Consider the following 18,507-nt stretch of genomic DNA (forward strand, 5'->3'; position numbering starts at 1 on the left):
CCAGGAGGCCGCTACACCCCTGGTAGAATGGGCTCGTAGCCCTACCGGGGGTGGCATGTCCTGGGCATGATATGCCATAGCTATGGCGTCAATGAGCCAGTGGGCGATCCTCTGCTTGGAGACAGTGCTTCCTTTCCGCTGTGCACCACAGCAGACAAAGAGCTGCTCAGAGATCCTAAAGCTCTGCGTGCGATCCAAATAGATGCGTAAAGCACGCACCGGACACAGTAATGACAGGGCTGGGTCTGCCTCCTCCTGGGGCAGTGCTTGCAGGTTCACCACCTGGTCCCTAAAAGGGGTGGTGGGAACCTTGGGCACATAGCCCGGTCGGGGTTTCAAGATCACGTGAGAGTAGCCTGGACCGACCTCCAGGCACGTTTTGCTGATAGAGAACGCTTGCAGGTCTCCTACCCTCTTGATGGAAGTGAGCACAGTCAGGAGGGCAGTCTTCAAGGAGAGTGCCTTAAGCTCAGCTGACTGCAAAGGCTCAAAGGGGGCTCTCTGTAGACCCTGAAGTACTACAGAGAGGTCCCATGAGGGAACGAGGCGCTGTCTGGAGGGATTCAGCGTCCTGGCGCCTTTCAGGTACCTGATGATCAGGTCGTGCTTCCCTAAGGACTTACCGTCCACTGTGTCGTGGTGTGCTGCTATAGCAGCAATGTACACCTTCAAGATGGAAGGGGACAGCTGCCCTTCCAACCTCTCCTGCAGAAAGGAAAGCACCAATCTGACTGTGCATCTCTGTGGGGTCTTCCCGTCGGGAAGAACACCACTTAGTGAACAGACGCCACTTAAAGGCGCCTCGTAGAGGGGGCCGTAGCCTGAGTGATCGTGTCTACTACAGCGGGTGGTAGACCGCTTAGGTCTTCTGTGTCCCATCCAGGGGCCAGACATGGAGATTCCAGAGGTCTGGTCATGGGTGCCAGATGGTGCCCCATCCCTGAGAAAGAAGGTCCTTCCTCAAGGGAATTCGCCGGGGGGGGGCTGTCGCGAGAAGCATGAGGTCTGAGAACCACGTCTGGGTGGGCCAGTAGGGTGCTACCAGGACGACCTGCTCCTCATCCTCCCTGACCTTGCACAGAGTCTGTGCAAGTAGGCTCACTGGGAGAAATGCATATTTGCATAGGCCAGGAGGCCAGCTGTGTGCCAGCGCATCTATGCCGAGAGGTGCCTCAGTCAGGATGTACCAGAGCGGGCAGTGGGAGGATTCTTGGGAGGTGAACAGGTCTATCTGTGCCTCTCCGAATCGACTCCAAATCAGCTGGACCACCTTAGGGTGGAGTCTCCACTCTCCCCTGAGGGTAACCAGTGTTGAGGTCGCCCGGGATGTGAGTGACTCACAGCGACTTGAGGTGCTGCTGACTCCAGAGGAAGAGACGGCGGGCGAGTTGTGACATACAACGAGAGCGCAGACCGCCTTGGCGGTTGACATATGCTACCGTTGCCATGTTGTCTGTCCGAACTAACACGTGCTTGCCCTGGATCAACGGCCATAACCTCAGCAGGGTGAGCAGAATTGCCAACAACTCGAGGCAGTTAATGTGCCAACGCAGCCGTGGGCCCGTCCATAATCCGGCGGCTGCGTGCCCGTTGCAAACAGCACCCCAGCCCACTTTGGAGGTGTCTGTCACAACCACAACGTGCCTGAAGACCTGCTCTAGGGGAACACCTGCCCGTAGAAATGAGAGGTCGGTCCAAGGGCTGAAGAGGTGGTGACAGACCGGCGTGATGGCCACTCGATGTGTCCCGCGGCGCCATGCCCCTCTCGGGACTCGAGTCTGAAGCCAGTGCTGAAGCGGTCTCATATGCATCAACCTGAGCGGGGTGGCCACAGCTGAGGATGCCATATGGCCGCTGGAGCGCCAATCCTGCAAGGGATAAAAGGTGGACGTTGGTCGTGATGACGACCGTGCATACCGGGTATGTGACCCAGGGAAGGAGGAAACCGCTCTTTTGCTGAACTGTTGGGTACCGCAGCCACTTGGGCATGTGGTGAAATCAAATCGCCGAATAGGCCAGCCTGGGAGATGGGGGCAGCAAGGAACTGTGTCTTGACAGCCTCACCCATCTCGACCAGGTTGAGCCAAAGGTGGTGCTCCTGGACCACTAATGTGGACATCGTCCAGCCGAGAGACCACACCGTGATCTTCGTCGCTCGGAAAGCGAGGTCGGTCACCGAGCACAGTTCCTGCATCAGATCTGGGGTGGAACTACCCTCGTGCAGTTCTTTTAGCGCCTTGGCTTGGTGGACCTGCAGGAGAGCCATGGCGTGCAGGGCAGAGGCGGCTTGTCCAGCAGCGCTGTAGGCTTTGGCCGTCAGGGACGACGTGAACCTACAGGGCTTGGACAGGAGCTTTGGGCGTCCACGCCAGGTGGCGGCGCTCTGCGGGCATAGGTGCACCGTGAGTGCCTTATCCACCGGGGGAATCGCCGTATAGCCCCTGGCCACCCCGCCATCGAGGGTAGTGAGGGTGGGGGAACTGAGAAATCGGGACCGGGCAGTAAAAGGTGCCTCGTGCACTTCCGGGAAGAAAGGCACTGGAGCAGGGCGCGGCTGCTTTGAGCGGCGCCGCGAGCCCAGGAACCAATCATCGAGCCGCGAGGGTTCAGGGGAGAGCGGAGGGTTCCACTCTAGCCCGACGCTCACGGCCACCCGGGAAAGCATGTCTGTCATCTCTGCATCAGCCTGTGACTGGACAATCGTCCCCAAAGGGGGGAGCCGAGCTGAGGCTTCTGCGTCCAACTGGACACGCCAGCTCTCCGATGCTGCGCTCGAGAGCTCATCAGCTTCACGGGCTCCGAACAAGAGGTCGAACTCGCCGTGAGACAAGTCGGCGGACTCATCCAGAAGCCCGATAGGGGCAGACGAGCTAGCTGGGGAATGGGAAGCCTGCGGGGGGATACCCGGCGGAGGCAGTCCCATTGGGGTCCCCAAATCGCCCCCAGTGCTAGCCACGCTGGCCTCAAACCCGTAGGTAGAAGGACCGAGGCGGGGAGCCGCTTTTCTTACGAAAGCAAGCCACGACCGCAACGTTGCCATGGTCATGTTCTCTCAGTGAGAACATGAACCATCCACGAATGCTGTCTCCGTGTGGGTCGCACCCAGACACGAAAGACAGCGATTGTGACCGTCTGAAGTTGAGAGGTAATGACCGCAACCAGGAATAACACTCAATCGGAAAGGCATCTTTAAAAAGACGCGTCTTTAAAAAGACATTCCGTGTGTGCCGCTCTTTTAGAGAAATATACTCTTACAGGAAAATATACTCTCTTTTTTCTGACAAAGCGCCCAGGGGCGTTCTCTGCAGTGCACCAGTGCAGAGGAGGGAGAAGCTGCTGAAATGCGCCGTCAGATCCAGCAGAGGTGAATGAACAGTCGTGAGAATTCAGCTCAGTGAGCATGACCGATCGGCTCCGAAGAGAAAATCTGAATGAGTGGTTGCATTCCAGCTCCTTTTATACCCATATGTCCGGGGGAGTGGCATGCAAATACCACTCTGCAATTTTCATTGGCCTTTTATCAAAGACCAGAGGTGTCTCGGGCTCCCAAGAGTGACCCCTAGTGTCACTACATAGACACAACGTAGAGTGAGTGACAGATAGGGAACTAAAGGCCATGCTCGATATGGGGATAATAGAAGAATCCCACAGTGATTTGGCCAGTCTGGTAGTTCTGGTACCTAAGAGCGATGGTTCGGTCCGGTTCTGTGTGGATTATAGGAAAGTCAACACGGTGTCGAAGTTTAGGGGTAAAGGTTTATGTAGTGTGTCTGTGGGACTCTAAATAAACACAATAAACACACTGCAGTGATGCCCATGTACTGTATGTTAGTATTTAAATATGGGTGCAAATAGTATCTGACACTATTTGCACTGGGGTGTAAATAGCATAAACCATTATTTGCACCAGGGTGCAAATGGCATCTGCCTTTTTTAATGAAATAAAAGATGTAATGGAATTTGCAGGAACCAAAAAGATTTTACATATAACAATGCTTCAAGACAGCAGCCTTTCTGTAAAAGTCTTCAATTGCAATTTACTTTATGTATCAGAATGGAATAGCTGTATAATCTATGTAAGGAATTAAATAACTTGAAAACATACTAGTTCATTGACTTCTTCCTTTTGTTCCAATAAAAATTTCACCATTTCTGCATTCTGGCTGAATATTGCCTGGACCAAGAGTGACTTAAAAATAAAAAGACAGACATAGCATGATCAGTGGAGTTGTACTTTGGAAAGACAGTTGAATTAATTCAAAACACCATTAAAACAGGGTGAAAGTGGGCTTTGGTGTCCTGCTTATGATGGAGGAAATGGGAAGTGCAGACTGGTAATAGGACCAGAAGGACAGCAACAGCAAATTCTTGATCCAGGTGTTCAATGATGTTCTCTCCAGTGCATCCAACCTACACCTTTGATGGATCCTCAAGCATGGATTCTCAACAGCATAAGAGCATGGCAGCTGATGGTGGCAAAACAACTCCCTGTGTAGACCACTGTAAAACCTGACATTATCTTGATATCCAAATCAAAAGGCTTATTTTCATGTTGGAGCTAGTCTCAGACAGAATGCATGTGGCCCATATGATTTATACTGCAAACAAAAATGTCAAGAGCTTTCTCAAAACCACAAGCTTCAATCTGACTGAATGGTTTTCTGCAATTCAGGGTACACAGGTTTATATCACTCCACATCCTTGGGTTTTGTTTGTAAGGTACCAGGCTGCTACAGTGAGAAATACCTAGGAAGAATAAGTTGCTGGATTTGACAAAGTTTGTGAAATTCATGGTATCAAACCTTTGAAAATTAATCGGTTTTGTCTGAGGCAATTACTATTAAGTAAATGGTATATCCTTGAGAGCAAGTGTATATTCTGCTTTGTTTTTAGAGTTATGTCCATACAATAGTCATTACTTGTTAATTCTGGAAAGGCTGAAACTATAACCTCAAAGTCTACACATATTATTATTATTATTATTATTATTATTATTATAATTTCTTCGGTATTTTCTGAATAACGATTCACGGCAATATTTTTCATGAACTACTCCTTTGATGCACATTGGTCTATTATTGTGGTATCATCCATTTTAGAATTATTTGCTTGTCACATAATATAAAAACTGTGGTTGGTCATTTTACATTTTAGTTAGATGGCACCTTCCTGTCTAAGTGTCCGTTTTTAGCCAGAATAAGGTTCAAAGTAGACCAGATTTTATGTCTGTGTCAAAAGTCTGACTCACAGTCAAAAACAAAAACTAAATGAAAATATTTTAACTGACATAATTGACATAATGACTCCAAAACAAAGTAAAATGAAATAGAAATGAGATGTGAAATGCCCTTGGTGTGAAATTACCCCCAACCTCTGGTTGTGAAGGAGTTAAATTTCGACTTTGTGTATTTACAGTATATGGTTCATATAGATTCCCAGGCTGAGATTTACTTCCATCTGGCTTTCACCATGTGGGGTTATTCATTAATTCTTACACTTGAAGACATGTCTTTATAAAGTCACAGTCCTGAAGGCCTATGACTTCCAATTATTTTTCAAGTGTTTATACCTCAGGGAGTATGATGTCATGTAGTGTGGCGTGATGGGACCCATAAGCAACGTTGAGTGAACTGAATCGAAAGGGAACGTCTCCGGTTACACATGTAACCTTGGTTCTCTCAGGGAGAGTTTCGAGGTTCAAGCAATGCGCTCTTGTTCCTCAGTCAGAAACAGGCCAACTGCGTGCCTAAAGGGGTGGGGCTCAAACACCATTGCCAATCTCAGGATTGGCGTTATTGTACAAGGGCTTCGAAGGAATCCCCATAAGCAATGTCTCATTCCCTTCATCTCAGGGAACCGAGGTTACAACCGAGAGACGTTATTTAAAATTGGAAAAAGTCTAATTATCATTTATTAAAAAATGTCAACAATTCTACTAAAAGACTTCAGCACTGCAGAAAGTTTAAGCATCATAAGCGTTTCCCCACAAATGACAACAAAGCATATATACCATACTGTGAACTGCTAAGCATGACTTTTGATCAAGCTATACAAAAATAGACAAAATTAGCCTAAAAAATAATTATGAGTATCAATAAAGTCCTTATGCTATTCATAATTCATCCGGCCCATTTTCTTGTTGAACGAGATTGCCGAATTGAACGAATGACTTGCCTCCCCCACTTGTTTAGTTGTTCAGCAGATCCTTGTTAATGATGACTGATTCATGCATTTCGTATGTGAACAAGTGTATGAGTACATTCAGTTCCTTCATGAATGAGACGTCTCATCTCGTTCAGACTCAAACGACCGACTCGAACTTCAGTGAAGGGGCGTATTCGTTCAGCGGGTGAAACCAGTGGTATGCTCCTTAACAGCTTGCACTCGAATTGGCTCATGGCAATTGTCAGTCTTATATGCATGAAAAGCCAACAAAGCAGTGTCACGCTTCTGATGAGGGCTGGTCAAAATATGACAGGCATGTTCCACAGGCCTGTCAAAACATTTCAGAGGGCTGTATTCGGCCCAGGGACCATAGTTTGGTGACCCCTGATGTAAGCAATGTTGCATGTTATTCTTCATGATTTGTGAATTCGGATGACATCATCCTCCGCTCTGCAATCGGTCATTTAAATTTTATGACTCTTAATTTTTTGATCAAAATAGCTCCAAAAGTAGAACACCTAGAAGACTAATACCACTCTAATCTTGATCAGTCTGATTTGTGAATTTTTTCACAGCAGATTGTTTCCTGTCAACCCTTTTTAAGTCCATGAGTTGGGAAGGTGAAAAATAAACGCTCTACACTTTTAATGGCTATTTCCAGTAAACACACAGTCGGCGTTCATGCAAATTCACTTGTTTTAGACAGAGCCTGATTTATGAAAACTTTCACAATCACATTTGGTCACGTCTGATTGCGTCTTCTCTATCCCCCAGTATTTTATCGTATGACTTCACTCGTATTAATTTGTACGACTTTCACTACAGCCAATGACATCGCTCAACATCATTTCCATCTAATATGTGAAAATACTTGCTTCAGTCACACACAGCAGCTTCCTATCATGTTTACACACTCTACTGATAGGTTAGGTTTAGATAAGTGGTTTGAGTAAGGGCATAATATTAATAAGCATGTCCTTGAAGCCTCACACGCAGAACTCACGCTTCCACATTACACATCCAAGCATTTGCATGTGATAAAATCGTACAAATTCATACGAACGAAATCATACAAAATCATACAAAATAGCTAACTCGGAAAATATGTATGACTTTTCATGAGATCGTGTTGTGAAAACACATGATGATTATGAAGGAAAAGCACTAGTTCCGCCAGAGTTCCACGACATGGCCGCCACCGAGCCAGAGTTCCACGACATGGCCGCCGCCGAGCCAGAATTCCACGTCATGGCCACCAAGCCAGAGTTTCACGTCATGACCGCCAAACCAGAGTTCCTAGTCATGGTCGCTGAGCTAGCACCATCTTTTGCCCTGAATCATCAGCCTGCTCCATGCCACGTCACAGCAACGCCTCAGCCTGCTCCATGCCACGTCACAGCAACGCCTCAGCCTGCTCCATAGCACATCACAGCCACACCTGAGCAGTTGGACCTGGAGATGGTTCCCACCCTTATACCCACTCTTAGTTCTCCTGAGCAGGCAAGGGGAACTTTCGGCCCTCCGACCCCACCTGAACCTCAAGACACCGCCCCCCCACAGCTCCCTACAGAACTTTGAATTTATGTCATGTTTTATGTGTTTTGTTTATGTGTTGTGGCGTCGGGAGGCGGGAGCCGCCCCTTAGTGGGGGGATATGTCTTTTATTTTGGAAAGTTTAGTTCCTGTTCCCTTGTCATGTGATTTCATGTTTCCCCTCCATGTTCATGTGTCATGTTTTCATTGGTTTATTGGTTAATTGTCTTGTTAGCTTGTTATCAGTTCTGTCTGTTCATTGGTTTTCATTGTCATGTGTTCTCCCATGTCTTGTATTTAAGCCCTCATGTTTTCCATTGTCTTTTGTCAAGTATTGAATGAATGTGAATGTGTATGTGCATAGTCAAGTCATGTTTATAGTCAAGCCATGTTTATAGTGAAGTCATAGTCAAGTTTATGTTTTATGTTTCACATTTGTAGTTAGGGTTATTGGTTATCACGTTTGTAAATAAACTGCACTTGGGTTCTTCATCTTCACGTCATCGTCTTGGTCATTGCCAGCACTGCCAGCATCGTTACATTGTGCATATTGGCATTGTGAAAGACTAAAGATGTAAGCAAAAAAAAAAAAAGAGTAATAAAAGGCTGATTTTTCAGGAAAACTGTTGAATCCAGAACTAAAAAAAGGGGTTAAATGACAAAAACTGTACTGTGAAAAATTCACAAATCAGGGCTGCCTTTCCCAAAAGCATCAAAAGCTTAAGTTGATCGGAGAGACCACTGGCGCCAATGGTTTCTACGATCTACTTAGCTAACGATGCTTTTGGGAAACGCAGCCCAGGATGGTCTATTTAAGCCTAGTGTGACCCTTCTAGATGGTCATTTCGTAGAATTATAAGATGTTTATTGGCTTTATGGCTTATTTTATTCATATTTCACAATGCCAATATGCATAAAGCCATCAAAATGAGTAAAATAGATTTGCGAAAGTTTTCACAAATCCAGTTTTGTCTGAAACAAGGGGTTTTCTCTGATTATAAGCAGTGTGCTTTATAAAACAGTCTCCCAAGGCCTAAATAATGATTTTTCTGATGAACTGTTGACTCTGAAACGTAAACAATTAGTTAACTCATATTAACTGAACTGTGAAACAATTCACAAATCATAAACTTAATTCTGAGCCAACTATGACCTATGTCAGATTTTAAAATTATAAGCCTTTTATTACTTTTATGGATTATGTCCTTAATTTTTCACAATGCCAATATGCACGAAGCCATCAAAATGACTAAAATCAATCTGTGAAAGTTTTCACAAATCTAGTTTTGTGTGAAACTAGTGTTTTTCCATCATAATTATCATGTGTTTCCAGAATGTGACCTCTCAATGCCTACAACACTTTTGTTTTAGGTAAACTGTAGACCCAAGAACTAAAAAATGGGGTAAGAGACAAAAACTGGTCTATGAAAAAATTCACAAATCATGAAGGTCTATTTGAGCCTACTATGACCTATGCAGATGGTCAGTTTTTAGAATTATCCACATTTTTCCTGAACACGGAAGTGTTCCACGATTCGATTGTTTTCAATTTCCGGTTTTCACTCGCATCGGTGTATATTCTTAGCGGGTAATGTAATGTTTAAGGTATTACATTTGTAAAAATTGTCAAAAACATGCCAATACTTCACAGAGTAGAGTTTACCGTTTTTTTAGACAGTGCCTCACCTGAGTGTGTAGATGACATAAAGCGAAGATCCGAGGTGAGACGTTGATATTAATTATTCTGAGCTGTTATGACAGCCAAGAACTGCACAAGCTGAACCTGAAATACATTTTAGTAACACTTAAATAGTTGTTTTTCTCCTCTGGATCGCTCGTTTTGGCAGTTTTTACTTGGCGCCTCGAGACCAGCTTACGCCTAGTTGTGGCGTAAATGGGCACTAAGTCACAATTTACGCACTGCTAAATATTTGAGTGTTGCACCATTAAATTTAGGTAGAATGTAACCCTACATATAAACTAAATATTTACGGAAGCCTCAGACCAGGAGTAACAGATGTAATAAAAAGCAGACTCATTTAAATATATCAGTGAGCTCATGTTTTGGTTGACAGGCTTCAGTCCTTTCGACATATATGATGTTGCTGGCACTCGTTTACATTTACGGGAGAAAACATTATGTAAAAAATTTACTTCTTCTGCATGAAAGCAATCTAACAGCGCACTTTCCTGTGTTCGCCACCCGGTGTCAAGTTTCAACATATACGAAATAGATATTAAAATGAATAAATGTTTAAAGTAATTTATTGACCCTTATTCATTTTAGATACAGTTACTGAATATTGTTATTTACATGAAATATTTTTTATTACATATCGTATATCAATGGGGATAAAATTTATTACAGCTGACAGTTACATGAGCAAACAAGGTTTGAACAACAACTGTAACAACATCAAATTTAAATTCACAGCTTTTTAACAGTTCTGTGTACAAATTTCAAGGCTGTTTATTTGCTCAATACAGGTAAACGTCATATTATGCAACTACGCATTACTTTACAGAGAGCTTACGATCTACTAGTTCAGTCTTGCCTTAAGAACTGGTGGTGCAACCAAACTAGTTACAAACTCACTAGTAGTTACTAAGCCCTTAGTGCTGTGTTTCCCAACCTTTTTTCTGCCACGGCACACTTTTTACGATTAAAAAATCCCACGGCACACCACTATCCCACATAACCATTGTTGACAGTTTTCCTTTACAAGAACCATGTTTTCTGTCTGTCTTAGTAGCATGTTTACTTGTAATGTTTGAAATTTGGCTATGCAAAAAAACACAAGTCACATGTATAATAAGGTCACAGGTGACAAGAGCGCTAATAAAAAAACAACAAATTTATGTGTGAATATATTTGTTCTTGCAAATTCAATCTTGCAACGCCACAGCAAATAAACTTTTTATTTAAGTATTTATTTACCGTATTTTCCAGAAATAAAGTCACACCTGACTATAAGTCACACAGGGTCAAAATTGCGTCATTGAGAGAAAAAAAAAAACACACAATATAAGTCGCATCTCTGTATATCTCATGCCGCCAGACTTCCCTTCAGCAGTTCAGATGTCAAACGTGCTCTGTGAAGATTACAGTATCTCAGAATCTACACATTGAATCGCAGTGTTTTTGGGCTTGTTTTAAATGGGAGCTAAATGCTTTTAGTAATCGTGTGTAACAGTTTCTCATATTTGGTTTATGTTTCATGAGAGAAATGCGACAAGTAAGCCACATCTGTTCATAACATCTGTAACTCTATGCTATGCCAAATAAACAGCTTTTAGTCTGTGAGTAAAACAATACACCTGTTGTATTCTATTCATTCATTAACGTTAGCGACTGTGGATATTTCTGATATTTGCAACCCTCTTTGCAATGTATTAATTATTTGTTTCACTGACTGAATGTTTTTACTACAAGTGTGATGAAACGTCATTTTGTGGGCATGTGAGGAGTTGCATTTCTGAATTGGCAAATTTAAAACACTTCTACCGCCTCTATGCCGTCTCTATGTTTTCATCTGTTATGGTGCATGTGTTTGACCAGCCAACATCAGTTACTTATAAATTATGTATATAAATCGCATCAGACTACAGTATAAGTCGCAGGACCTTTCAAATGATGAAAAAATCTGCGATTTACATTGCGGGAATCTATTCATTTAGTGGAATTTGATCATTTTCCATGGCACACCTGACAATCTTTCACGGCACACTAGTGTGCCGCAGCACAGTGGTTGGGAAACACTGCCTTAGTGTGAACTTCACGTCTGAACTTAAGTGAGACCTTACACACAACTGGTGCAGCCCTACCCTGAAATACAAAACAGGCAGTTAGAACACTGATCTATATATATAACTGGATTGCTCATGATGTCACAACAGTGAAGCTACTGCCCCGCCATCTTTGTATTCCCTAACAGTCTGTATTCCTATGGGTCTCAATGGGAAATCATCTGTTTTGGTGAGTAATTTTTACCCATCCAGTCACTTTAAAGGAGACCTATTATGGCCCTTTTTACAAGATGTAATATAAGTCTCAGGTGTCCCTAGAATGTGTCTGTGAAGTTTCAGCTCAAAATACCCCACGGATCATTTATTATACCATGTTGTAAATGCCTCTTTTTGGGTGGAATCAAAAACATGCTGTTTTCGTGTGTGTCTCTTTAAATGCAAATGAGCTGCTGCTCCCCATCCCCTTTCCGGAACAGGGCTGTGCCTTTACAGCTGGTGCTTCAGATACTATAGCAAAAACAAATCAGAAACAATATGACTGACACCGTAAATACCGGAGTGTTTTTCAGCCATTTAGCAACGATGGATGAGCAACACAAAAATATACTGTAATGACATTAGCTATGCGCTATAACGAGACATGACATTTTAGGGGGTTGTCTTGCGTCATGCGATTTGCAAACATTCACAAAATATAAAGTGCGATACTTACATCTTCAGGATATAAAGCTGGAACACGAACAGTTGGTACTGATCCATGCTTGAGAATCAAATATTTAGAAAAGCCTGCTTTATATTGACCCTCATTCACAAAGCAGTCCGGTGTAAAATGATTTGCTCAAACATACTCAAATTTTGGTATGTTTTGGGTAACATTTTCTTCAAAAACAAAACTTGTCCACTGCGTCTTCAGTGGCTCTGATGCTGGGAGTACATGAAGACTCTTATGTTCAATTTTACAGCCTACAACAGAACACGTATGACGCTTATGAAGCTGAGACATTATTCTTCTCAATGTAGCTGCTCCAGCGCGGAAAAAAAATGGCGGACTGTGTGTCGATCACTCTTGGGAGGATCTATGATAATAGGGTGGAGTCCGTCACCAGTCGTGAGCGAGGCCTGCTCTAAAGTGACGTCACTTTAGAGCTGATACCAAAACCAGTCATTTTGAGACACTGTTTTTGATTAATAGAAATATAAGAAAGAGGAGTGGGTGGACTTTTAACATTGTAGGGTGATTGTGTACACACACTGCCGACTCACATTTATGTTTAAACACCATGTAAAAGTGAATTTTGCATAATAGGTCCCCTTTAAAAAACTGTTTTTACATCTGCATATATAGCATCACAATGCAATCTTCCTATACATGTAATTAGTTATTTATTTGGACTCTCATTTTTTTCCCCTGCTTATTCTAAGTGTGAGCGTGTTATGTTACTCTTTATTGCAGCAGTATTACCTTAAGTGGCGCACGGGTTACCTCAGTAGAAACAAGTTTAAGAAACTGAGGTAAGATATCAGTAGACATTTTCAAACATATGTTTGGCAGGCTTTAAAGTGTTTATTCTGAATACATAATTATGCTTTGTAACTTTTGTTTATGTTGAACATTCATTGTGGTTATTTTCTTAGGCTAAATTAATATTAACTATGTAGCTAACATTAGCTTAGGAAAATAACCACAATGAATAACAGTATAGCTCACCAAGTTAGCTTTTTTGGTCAAGTTGAATATTTATTTGCAGATCAACACCGGTGATACAACTGATGAATATAATGTGGGCTTGCATTAATTCTCTGTGTGTGATTTGTACTTTTTGCAGTGCAGGCCTGAATACGGCCCAGCTCACGGGCATAATTTCTAAAGTGGTCAATTGGACTTGACGAGGAACACATGGATATTGTAGAAGTTAAACAAGATAAGTTTGCAGTTTGGATTTCATTAATCATCCAACTGAATGTTATATAAAACCGGAATTGGTTTGCAGCAGGAGGAAAAGCTGTATGAGGAGACAGTTGTCAGCCTGGCTTCACTGAAGAGCTGTTTTAACAGGTAAGAGAATAGACAACAATAGCTGAGTAAAAAAGATTATACTATCTCTTTTTATTTGCAATGAAGATACTTTTGCAACATGCAGTATAACAATAATCTTATACAATTACTGTGTTTCAGATATAAATTTTAATGTTAATAGAAAAGTTGACCCAAAAATCTAAATTCTGTCATCATTTACTCAACCTCATGTCCTTCCAAATCCATGTGACTTTCTTTTGCAGAACCCAAAAAAAGGTATTTTGTATTCCATATAAGGAAAGTAAATGGTGAGCAAAATAGCTTGTTTTGGTCACCGTCGACTTTCATTATATGGACAAAAACATTCTTTAAAATATCATCTTTTGTGTTCCACAGAAAAAGTCATACAGGTTTGGAAGGACATGAGTTTGAGTAAATAGCTGTGTGTAAGGTCTTACGTAAGTTGGGATGTAACGTTCACACTAAGGGCTTAGTAACTACTAGTTAGTTTGTAACTAAGACAGTGCTTAATTTGGTTGCACCACCTGTACTTACGGCAAGATTTAACTAGTAGGTCATAAGCTCTCCGTAAAGCGTAGTCGCATAATATGATGTTTACTGGTATTGATCTAATAAGCAGCCTTCAAATTTGTACACAGAAGTGTTAAAAAGCCGTGAATTTCAGTTTGATCTTGTTACAGTTGATGTTCAAACCTTGTTTGCTCACGTAACTGTCAGCTGTAATAAATTATATCCCCATTAAAATACGATACGTAATAAAAGTAGACTTGATAAATAGTATATTTTCCCTGTGTAAATAACAATATATAGGAACTGTATCTAAAATAAAAAAAGGGGTGATAAATACTAATACAACAAACTGGAAAAACAGACATTTATTAATTTTAATATCCTATATACAGTTGTGCTCAAAAGTTTGCATACCCTGGCAGAAATTGTGAAATTTTGGCATTGATTTTGAAAATATGACTGATCATCCTTTATTTAAGGATAGTGATCATATGAAGCCATTTATTATCACATAGTTGTTTAGCTCCTTTTTAAATCATAATGATAACAGAAATCACCCAAATGGCCCTGATCAAAAGTTTACATACCCTTGAATGTTTGGCCTTGTTACAGACACACAAGGTGACACACACAGGATTAAATGGCAATTAAAGTTTAATTTCCCACACCTGTGGCTTTTTAAATTACAATTAGTGTCTGTGTATAAATAGTTAATGAGTTTGTTAGCTCTCATGTGGATGCACTGAGCAGGCTAGATACTGAGCCATGGGGAGCAGAAAAGAACTGTCAAAAGACCTGCGTAACAAGGTAATGGATCTTTATAAAGATGGAAAAGGATATAAAACTATAACAGTCAGTGCTGTTCAATCACTTGTTAAGAAGTGGAAAATTTGGGATCTCTTGATACCAAGCCAAGATCAGGTAGACCAAGAAAGATTTCAGCCACAACTGCCAGAAGAATTGTTCGGGATACAAAGAAAAACCCACAGGTAACCTCAGGAGAAATACAGGCTGCTCTGGAAAAAGATGGTGTGGTTGTTTCAAGGAGCACAATACGACGATACTTGAACAAAAATTAGCTGCATGGTCGAGTTGCCAGAAAGAAGCCTTTACTGTGCCAAGCCACAAAAAAGCCCGGTTACAATATGCCCGACAACACCTCGACACGCCTCGCAGCTTCTGGCACACTGTCATTTGGAGTGACAAGACCAAAATAGAGCTTTATGGTCTCAACCATAAGCGCTATGTTTGGAGAGGGGTCAACAAGGCTTATAGTGAAAAGAATACCATCCCCACTGTGAAGCATGGTGGTGGCTCACTGATGTTTTGGGGGGGTGTGAGCTCTAATGGCTCGGGAATCTTGTGAAAATTGATGGCAAGATGAATGCAGCATGTTATCAGAAAATACTGGCAGACAATTTGCATTCTTCTGCATGAAAGCTGCACATGGGACGCTCTTGGACTTTCCAGCACGACAATGACCCTAAGCACAAGGCCAAGTTGACCCTCCAGTGCTTACAGCAGAAAAAGATGAAGGTTCTGGAGTGGCCATCACAGTCTCCTGACCTTAATATCATTGAGACACTCTGGGGAGATCTCAAACGTGTGGTTCATGCAAGACGACCAAAGACTTAGCATGACCTGGAGGCATTTTGCCAAGACGAATGGGCAGCTACACCACCTGCAAGAATTTGGGGCCTCATAGGCAACTATTACAAAAGACTGCACGCTGTCATTGATGCTAAAGGGGGCAATATACATTATTAAGAACTAAGGGTATGCAGACTTTTGAACTGGGGTCATTTCATTTTTTTCTTTGTTGCCATGTTTTGTTTTATGATTGTGCCATTCTGTTATAACCTACAGCTGAATATGAATCCCATAAGAAAATAAAGAAATGTTTTGCCTGCTCACTCATGTTTTCTTTAACAATGGTACATATATTACCAATTCTCCAAGAGTATGCAAACTTTTGAGCACAACTGTACATGTCTACGACAACGCATAGCGAGTTTATTACCGATCGAATTCTGAATTTCAAACCGAAACTATCTTTACCCGGTCTCTTAGTTCGGTATTTAATTCTTAGTATACAGCATTTTATAGGGATGCTTTTTTTAAACTCTTGGATTATACATCATAGGTAGCTAGAAAAGTGATCCTGTGGTTTTGCTGCGATTTTCCACCAACACCAAACAAACACACAAAATTTGCGATTTAGATGCATATATTTCAGTTTACAGCAGATCATACTGAGATGATGACGTCATGTTGGTTTTCAACTTGACCGCTTGGTACTTACACGAGTAAAACTTATCTGGACTGATTGTTACGTAATATAACTAGCTTTACAGAGTGGGCTTTTGTCCAGATCTATTTGTATATTAGCGGGGTACATTCGGTACATAGGTTACATTTAAAAAATCAACTGAAACCGGTCCGTGATAGACCACAGACATGGAGTTAACAAACCAGTTCACATTGACCATGCTGAAGAGAAATACCAAAGCGAAAAAAAATTCTAGACGCTCACCTGCTCACTTATGTTTAATATTCCCATCTCTTCAAATCAGTCAGTCTTGAGTATATTCATTGAGATATTGAGGTAATAAATCCATGTTTTTTCGGATTTATTTTATTCTCAACAGAGTGTGGATCCATTGGTGCCGTTGCGCTGTAAAATGTCCCTGATGTATACAGCTCCTTCTAGTGTTCTAGACATAAACTACACGACTACGTGAGGCTCCTGCAGTGAACAGGTGTGGAGTTAGGGTCGAGTTTAAACCCCTCAAAATATGTCCATTGGTATTCCAATGGTACTTCAGCAATACAGCAAAAACTTGGCACACAACATCTGAACCGAGCTGATTCTGAGAGGATTACATTTTCTCTCGACGGCTCCAAGAGAAAATGTATTCTGAATCAGTAGGAAGAACAGTGCCAGAAAAAAATGGAGATAGAATTGTTTCTAATTCAGAGACAAATGGAAAGAGATTCGCAAATAGAAAGTTGGTTCACAAATAAATTGAATGAGATCCACAATTAAATGTAAGGAGTTTTACAAAAATTAAATGAATTCACAAATAAAAAGAATACAATTTACAAATATGTTTTAGGAGTTGCACAAAAATAAAGTGAATTCACAAATAAATAAAATTATACTTGCAACTAAAAAATGTATTACAAATATAGATTTTTACTCACAAACACAAACTCTGTCCTGCATTTATTTGTGGATCGCTTGCTGTGCATTTGTGAATGGCAGAATTCTGAAACAATTCTTGCGCAAGAGCTGCGGACAATCTATAAATAGGTGGACTCCACCCATCGTCTACTCAAGCCAGTCAGATAATGGCCACATTACTCATAGTACGTAGAATCGTAGAACGTTCTATCTTCAACCAATCACGCTTCGTTTTACTATCAGGGCAGGACCAGTGTCACAGCACTCTCATGAGCATGGAATCAAGCACCTACAGATATGATCCAAGGTTGCAAACTCTTAAAGCAACAGACGCCATCAGAGGAATACTGTGACTTAAAGAAATAGTTCACCCAAAAATGAAAATTTGCTGATAATTTACTCACCCTCAGGCCATCCAAGATGTATCTGAGTTTTTTTCTTCATCAAAACAGAATTTAAGACTTTTAGGATTTCATTTCAGGCCTCCTCCTCTAAACAATGCAAGTGAATGCAAAATTCTGTCATTTACTTCCCTCGTGCTTTTTAAAAACCTGTACCTATTTAGTTTATTCTGTAGAATATGAGAATACATTGTAAAATGTAGATGCTGCTAATGAGGCTGAAATGAAAGCAAAGCTGTCAGTCCATATCATTATTCCTGACATCTCCTTTTGAGTTCCTCCCACAGAAGAAGTCAGTCGTTTGGGTTTGGAAGAACATGAATATGAATATAAATGATGACTCATTCAACAAAATAGTTTTTTGTCATTTAGTTGACAAATCTTTTATTGACTTCTATCAAGGCATTTTGAGCTAAATAGGTTTTAAAGAATGTCTGTTTTTTAAACACTTTAAAGCAGTCTGTTGTCTAAAAGGTATGATTGTTTTTTTGGTTACAAATTACAGGTTTTCATGCATGTAACTACAAAAGGCAATACATTTGAGTTACACATATTAACACACACAAACTCTGGAACTGAACATTACAACTGGAGTGCTTGCATTTTGCTCAAGTTTGTTGTACATGAACATTCTCATTGACACGTCATGGTGTTGTATGAATTGTCTGGGATGGATACTCCTAATCAGGGAAAGAGGATTCTGCACAAATGATTTGTTTGTTACACAAACAAGATTGGGCCATGGAGCTTTGTGATATCTTACCACCAGTAGCACAAAAGGCCCTGTTTCCATCTTTTTGTGTTGTGGACTGGAGCAGAGAGCACCAGTTGTCCAGTATCCTCACAACTCTTTTAATATTATTATTATTATTGTCCTCCTGTATCTCACAGACCATATACTTCCTGAATAAATAAGTTAAACATGCATT

General features: G+C 41.6%; 1 protein-coding gene across 4 annotated transcripts in view; it reads right to left on the minus strand.

The window, feature by feature from the left end:
- LOC127428309 (serine/threonine-protein phosphatase 6 regulatory ankyrin repeat subunit C-like) overlaps positions 1 to 17,094 on the minus strand; it is a 135,452-nt gene extending 118,358 nt beyond the window's left edge. For all 4 annotated transcript variants that reach the window (XR_007895074.1, XM_051676600.1, XM_051676599.1 and 1 more), the window contains exons 1-2: positions 16,527 to 17,094; positions 4,106 to 4,189 (exon numbers count right to left, since the gene is read on the minus strand). Coding sequence is in view for 3 of the 4 variants with exons in the window: in XM_051676600.1 (XP_051532560.1) it covers positions 4,106 to 4,189; positions 16,527 to 16,553 (111 nt within the window). In the remaining variant the exon portion in view is untranslated. The remainder of the gene's footprint in view (positions 1 to 4,105; positions 4,190 to 16,526) is intronic.
- Positions 17,095 to 18,507: the final 1,413 nt, after the last annotated feature.

Source organism: Myxocyprinus asiaticus, chromosome 37, assembly GCF_019703515.2.
Source record: "Myxocyprinus asiaticus isolate MX2 ecotype Aquarium Trade chromosome 37, UBuf_Myxa_2, whole genome shotgun sequence".
NCBI lineage: Eukaryota > Metazoa > Chordata > Actinopteri > Cypriniformes > Catostomidae > Myxocyprinus > Myxocyprinus asiaticus.